Source organism: Paramisgurnus dabryanus, chromosome 5, assembly GCF_030506205.2.
Source record: "Paramisgurnus dabryanus chromosome 5, PD_genome_1.1, whole genome shotgun sequence".
Taxonomy (NCBI): Eukaryota; Metazoa; Chordata; class Actinopteri; order Cypriniformes; family Cobitidae; genus Paramisgurnus; species Paramisgurnus dabryanus.
Window position 1 is genome coordinate 11,517,212 of NC_133341.1, and position 7,489 is coordinate 11,524,700.

Genomic DNA, 7,489 nt, shown 5'->3' on the forward strand with positions numbered 1-7,489 from the left:
GAAGTTGGATACGAGAAAACATCAGAGAAATGTTTCAGCAGATAGAAAATTACATACCGAGATTACTATGGTTTTACATGCAAATTTTATACAAGCAATAAATACTCATTGATAATGTTGATGATGAGACAGGGATAAGACAATTTATTTTTATGTACCGTATATCACTGACCACCATAAAAAGCTAAGAAAAACCTTTACTTCACAGTGTCCATAATAAAAAAAAGAATTGCAAGTGCAATGAAGTGTATTTACAAGAAGCTCTCCAAATAAGTTACATACTATGAAACTGATTAATTTGTGAATTTTCTGAATTAAAAGTCACAAATTTTAAAGGGCTTGGCCCTTTAAAGCAGACAATAGCCTTCTAGTTAACGTGATTAGAAGTTGGAAGTGCATTCTCATTCTAGAGATCATTGACACAAAGCTGTATATGCCCATAAAATACACCTCCCATATATCTGTTAAAAACAAATGAACTAAAAACACTACTCTAAACAAATTATGGGTTGTTTTAAGTCATGACTGGGTCAAATGTGGACCCAATCATGGAAACAACTCTGCAATTGAGTGGAGCATGTAAATTGCCTTAATGGCTAATAATGAACTGCTATAAAACATATGCAAAACTCTTATTTGTCGTTTTTAAGTATACATTTTTAAATGGTTTTATACTATTTTTCTTATCAGATCAGACGGTGAGCAACAGTTTCCAACATATGGCGACACTGTAGCTTTAAGGAGGAGGCGTGTCTGCGCAGAGATGACGCAGTAATAATAATGAAAGGATGCTTCAAAATTCCTCCCAGACTGCAGCTTGTGTAGTGAGCAGCAGCAGCAGCAGCTTTCACACATCCTAACAAGAGTAATACACTGGGAAGCGAAGAGTTAGCCAGAGACCCAGAGAAGACACCAGACAGGGGAAGAGTGTCCTGGAGAGACCTTCACTCACGACACATCTCAGTCATTAAAAGAAAGAGTGGGAGATTTTGACATACAAAGTTTAATTGAAGGATACGTCTTAATTGAATAACCAGAAAGAAAAGAAAACTTCCAAAAATCTTTGCCTCACTGCAAAAGATACTTAGTTCACTGAACACTTTAAAGAGGCGACATGTCATGTTTAATGTCACTCTGTCTGTCCATTTGGCTAGCACTGATAATGGCCGGCAGGACAAGTGCACTGAATGAGAACATCGACGTGCTGGTCTTGTTGCCTTCAAATAACACATACATGTTCTCATATCAAAGAGTTTCTCCGGCTATTGAGTATGCGAGAAAGTCCCTTGACAGAGGAGAGCTTGTTGCGGGATTGAAATTCACTGTGCACTATAAGAACTCCTCGTGCGGGATGGATGCGCTGTACGCGCTCGTGGACATGCAGAGAGACGAGCGTCCCGACCTGGTCCTCGGTCCGGTGTGCGAGTACTCTGCCGCGCCGGTGGTGAGAGTGGCATCGCACTGGAACATCCCGGTGATCTCAGCAGGTGCTCTTGCCACCGGCTTCGCGGCAAAAAACAGTGAGTTCTCGCACCTCACGCGAATCGCTCCAACTTACCTGAAAATGGCGGAGACGTTCCAGGCGATGTTCGGACATTTCGGCTGGAGAAGCGCGCTTTTGATTTACGACGATGATAAAGATGAGAGGAACTGTTACTTTACGATGGAAGGGGTTTATAATGTCCTGATAGACCACCACATTACCGATCACGCTGTTTTGAACCCACATGAAGAGAGAGTTGACGCCGACGACATCATGAAGTCAGTCTACGGGAGCGAAGGTACGAATTTACGCACTTGGGTAAATCGCATTGCACTGAAACTATCCGCTAGAGGTCAAGTGCTCAAAATGACAGTTTGCACATGTTGTACTGTATGAATGGCAACTTGTTGGGTTTAAGTCAGTAGCCTTTTATTTATGGTCAGCCTTTACCCTTAGACCACACCACAAGTAGTGGCTGCACACCCTGATAAGGTAACGTTAAAGATAAAAACTCAAAGTTTTTCTATTCTTGGCAACGTAGTGTTGAGATGAACAAAATGTGTTAATTCGACTTAATATTATCAATAAAAAAAATACACGCAGCTGTTGTTTAAAAACCAATAATATATTTTAATAATCTCTTTCTGTCATGCTTACTGTACTTTGACCTTAACTGTAGACACCTGCCAAAAACCTTTGCAATAATAATGTAGGTTATACTTGGAATACAATACAACTGTATTTTTTCTTAAGAATAGCATTGGTTTGAAAGGGTTAACCAATTGAAATGGCATGATACATAAATAATGTTCAAAATAACTTGCAAAAATGCAGGCTAAAATTGATTTGGTAAGGTAAGCTGTCACTGCCATCCCATCAAGGGCTGGTATTTTGAAAAATATGTTTTTTTTTTTGCTTTAGATAAAATAGGCTTTAAAAATGTCAATTTAATTTTTATCAGTAACCCTGCACCTCATGTATTCACAGGTAAAATTGATAAAGTATTTCCTTATCACTTTATTAGTTTATCAGACTGAAAATCTTTAAGATGCAAGGCATCTCCAAATTGTTATTAGAAGTGTTGTTTCACACTAAATGATGGGAACTTAATCTAATCGTCATGTAAAAATATACAAAACTTTCCAAAGTAGGACTGTTTTGATTCTCTCTTAATCAGCTCAGGCTCCACTACAATAGCCAACAGGTTTTCTGTAAGGATAGGAAAGAGTTCAGTTGCACTCCATAGGAAAGCGAGTGGAAAAAATGATCAGAATTTTGACAGCCGGTCAACATTGAACAAGATGTGTTGGAATTTTGCGAAGCATTTGTAGGCTTTAGCACTTCTGCAGACATCCTCAAGCGCTTTTTAACAGCTTTTCTCATGGCGAGTAAAGTCATGTGCTGATTCGCAGTAACTAGAGGGGATACACCCTCCCCGAAGCTCACCTCTACTATTGGTGTTGGATGCTAAAAGTTATGTCTGCTGTCAAAACTATTAACCGTCTGCTGTTTTAGTCTGGTTTCGAACATCATATCCGTCTGCTCCAATGCTGTTTCAGAGAAAGTCTGACTTTGCACCTCCTATCCTGTTTCATAAACACTGCATTTCTCACATTCCTACCAAGGATGTTGTCGGTTTTAGAAAATATACAGCTATCCCTCAATACGGGGGCCTTGCGCAAGGGCCTAGTCCAGTGTATCATTTTACTAATTGAGTCCCATGCATTCAGTGTATTGAAATGAACATCTTAGGTTTCTTGAGCTAAAACATATTGCATGAGCACTGGTCATTAAAGGAATGTTCCACCAATTCTGAAAATGTCAGTATGACTGAAACAGGGTAGGAGGTTAATGTTGTCTCGGGGCTGTCTTGACACTAACAACGTCAGGGTTATAGCTTTAAATGGACTTTTATAATTCTTTTTTATCCACCAGTTCCATTAATTCAGATGCCATTGACTTGCAATACACACAACAACTAAAAGGTAAATGTATGGAATGGTCCTGAATGGTCACAAAGATGTATAGGCGTTTCTTTTAAAACTGTTTTTCAAAATCAATTTAGCCTGTTTATGCAATTTGAAAATTATCAATACAGAAGAATCTGATTGGGCATCCAGCCTTTGGTGTCAACACACCACTTTTTAGGTTGATAAGCCGATTTATTACTATACACAATTGTATGATTATTGGAATTATGTGTATCTAATTGTTTGTTACCTAATCTTGCGTCCACCAGTTTAGAATCACTGACATCACAGCATCCTATTTATATGCAGTACCTTGTTGTTGAAAAGTTAACAGTGTTTATTCTGTGTTATTACTGTAATTTTGAGCAATTCTCCAAAAAATAAAAACATTTAGCAGTCAATATTTTTTTAATAAAGCTTAAAGAAGGAAACATCACATGTAAATTACAATTTTTGAAAGCTTTTACAGATAGTTGGCAGTGGCCCTGTGGTCATAAGAGTTTATGTTTGTATTACCATAAATGATAGACATAGGCACTGTATAAATTAACATATATTTTGAATGCTAAATTGTGGAGCCTGTTCCATGAGGTAGATTGCTTTGGAATTAGTATTCCAGGCATGGCGGACACATCATTGTTTTGCCTTCAGGGGCTTATAAAAGGGCGGAGTGGTCGTACTGTAGTAACTGGTATTCATACAGTACAGATGGTGAAGATGATAATATATACGGGTATCCAATTTAATCAACAATTGTTTCTGCCAGAGTAGTTTATGGGTACTAGAGCACCTTCATTTTAAGGATTGTAAGGTCCTCAAAATTGTTCCATATAGGGACATTGACATTCAGTGACATTGGAAAGTGTTTTAGCAAATGGATTTTATATGACTGCATATAATCTCTCTCACACAGTTTTTCATAATCACAAGCCAGCGCAGATTGCCAAATAGTTCTTATTTGCCTGCAGTCATCTTTAGAAATGAGGTAGAGAACGTGATTGGGACATTCTCCAGCTCCTCTGACGCTTGTTTTGATTCAGAGGGCATTGCAACGCCTGTGTTTTTGTAGTTGTCCGTCTTCCTTATGCAACTTCATAAAATGGATAGATCGGACCCTGAGGTCTTTTTTTTTGGAATCCTAAAAGGCATACAACAATTAATTCTTGTTTTCTTGTGAAAACACGATATATAATAGTTAACAATAAAATGTCAAAGATAAACAATAATGCATGGCCTTTTATGGCTTCTTCCGTCATTTTTCTGATTGGATAGGTAATAAATGCCTTTCTCGGTTTGGGAATGCCCAGTAATTGGAAAACGCCCCTTTTTGTTCTGCGGAGACCTGTACTTCACTGGTTGAGCTGTGTTTAAAATTGTTGTAAAATCAGAGGTGTCGACGCAAATACTTTGTTACCTTACTTAAGTAGAAATTTTGGGTATCTATACTTTATTGGAGTAATAATTTTTCAGCCGACTTTTTACTACTACTTCTTACATTTTCACGCAATTGTCTGTACTCTCTAATCCTTACATTTAAAAAATAGCCCCGTTTGGCTTGTTATCATAAAAAAAACATGTGCCATCCGGATAGAGTGAATTAAATTGTGGTTGCATGAGAAGTATAAACATATACCATTCTGACACCCTATTGGTTTGTATGCGATCCATCGCACCTGCACATGACACAAATCACGTCACACTCCAGCCAGTTGGACATAGCCAGTGTTGGGGTCGTTACTTAAAAAATATTATTTCTTAAGTTATTTTTTCTACTACTGGCTTACTACTGGATCAATGCAATGTATTTGCATTGTACTAAGTTGCATTCATTTTCAATGAGCATTTATGCCTCTGAAACAGGTAGCCTAGTCCATCCCAAATTTTTCAACATTAACATTTTAATATAACATTATGGTTTTTATTAGGGATGGGCGATATATATTGGAGGATTCTCATGCGTGTTTCATCAGTAAAGCCGGTTCCTTAATGAGAAGTAAATTGCCATCAGCTGCTTTCATATAGAGCGGCATTTACTACACAGAGCCGTAGTTCACTGACAAGCTGGGCCTTATCGCATTAATTATCGCAGGCGATACGTCCTCGATAATTAATGCGAAATTGTCCCGATTGTCAGCGAGAATGATTAGTCGCCACTACATAAATAAAAAAAATATACATACATACACACAAACACACAGGTATAATTTGAAGAAAAAATATATTTATATAATAGATATTTATATTCATGTAGAATATAAATTATATAATATATATATATATATATATATATATATATATATATATATATATATATATATATATATATATATATATATATATATATATAAATGTATATACACATGCAAATGTTCTTAAATATAAACATGCATATATACATACATAATTATTACACATAGTAAACCCAAATATATTATTTAAACAAAAACTTTTATTCTGCAAGACAGCCATACTACCCAGCTCTGCACATGCCTTGCATGCCCTAGCAACCACAAACAGGCAACATTTAGGAAAATTAACTATATTTCTTGGTGGATAAATTGATAAATCAGATTATTATTAAAAAAGATTAATATTACATGATTTTGTCTTTTTTCGATTTGAATGTTTTAATTGATTTTTTTCAAGATAAATTCTCACTTAACAATCACCAACCCTCACCACCAAATCCCCATAGAAGCAATCATGCTTCTTTAACAACCCCTACCTGTAATAAAATCAATGTAACTACTTATTGCCTGAAGAGTTCATAATAGTACTGTACCTCAGAAGTATATATTGGAACCAAAGAGGGCATATTGTTGTCCCAGAGGTCATTTTGGTAGCAAATGTATACATATCTGCACCTTAATTGTAGATATAAGGAGTTTTAAAGGGAACTGTTCCAATGACAGCTTTTTGAAAAAAAATTCTGACAGTCTATGATGGTAGCAAAATAAGTATGATTATTATTAGTTTCAAAATCATGGTGTACTCTAGGGCTGGGCAAGTTTACACATAAAACCCATAACAAGTTATGATTTTTGCATGTTATCCAACACTGGATACAGACATATATTCTCAGATGTCAACACTGAGCCCTAATGTCAGAACATTAAATGGTTTAATGAGGATGGGAAACAGCATTTCAATGTTTCGACAGTTCAATGACGTGAGCCCGGCTCGTTGGAAGCCTGCACCGTGGTCCTCTGGGAAACACGCAAGCGAATTTACCAAAGCCAGATATGTGTCATTACATCTCTACTAATTTTGCATTCTGTGCCAGGCTGCCAGAGTTGGACAGAGGGCAAGACAGTAAACCCTTGTACTTGTTGGCGATACAGCACAAATTTGCACAGCGATATTACGTTCTTCTTCACGTTGACACTATGCTTTACAGTATATAGACCCCCAGGTGCATTAAATGCAGCACAGGCGACGGTGAGTGTGCCATGTATTGCCCCTTTGCATTCCTCAGCTCATTTGTAACTAGTGTCAGTGGGAAAATCCAAATTTTTGAAATATTGCTGGCTGGAACCGTACCCCATGGAATCGCCGGAGAGTCAACACAGGGCCTGTAGTGTGCTGTGCGCTCTGTAATTAAAGGGTGCTATAGTGCAGGAATACTGAGGTGAAGTTTGTCCCACTCAGCTGAGGATATTTCAAGCAGAGCATTACACTAACTTAGCTGTGGTGAAAGTTCCAATCCTCTGAATCTTCCTATTTATGGGACACTTTGCGATTTTTTTTTTTTTAAAGACCTCTGTTTGATTGCTTGTTTGTTTATTTATTTTTGACCTTCTTGCTCCATGGGAAAATATTTTGTACCAGACTGAGTTTCTGTTAGACCAGGTCAGAAAGACGTTATTCAATGGTACTATGAGTCTGTGCTTGCATAATTGAATAAATGCTGGATTCAAATCACCATGGTGTTATAAAGCTGGCAAATAGCATTAAGGTCATAAATGATCTTGAAAGAACAGCACTGTGCAATTTCTCAGAATCAATGACAATAGTTTAAAGGGGACATATTAGAAAA

General features: G+C 37.1%; 1 protein-coding gene across 2 annotated transcripts in view; it reads left to right on the top strand.

Annotated features, from left to right (window-relative positions):
• Nucleotides 1-219: 219 nt before the first annotated feature.
• Nucleotides 220-7,489, top strand: part of npr3 (natriuretic peptide receptor 3) — a 39,382-nt gene continuing 32,112 nt past the window's right edge. Inside the window, exon 1 of one of the 2 annotated variants that reach the window (XM_065266886.2) lies at nt 220-1,781. In XM_065266886.2, the coding sequence (XP_065122958.2) occupies nt 1,115-1,781 (667 nt within the window). In that variant the 5' untranslated portion in view covers nt 220-1,114. The remainder of the gene's footprint in view (nt 1,782-7,489) is intronic. The other variant, XM_065266887.2, reaches the window with a different exon arrangement.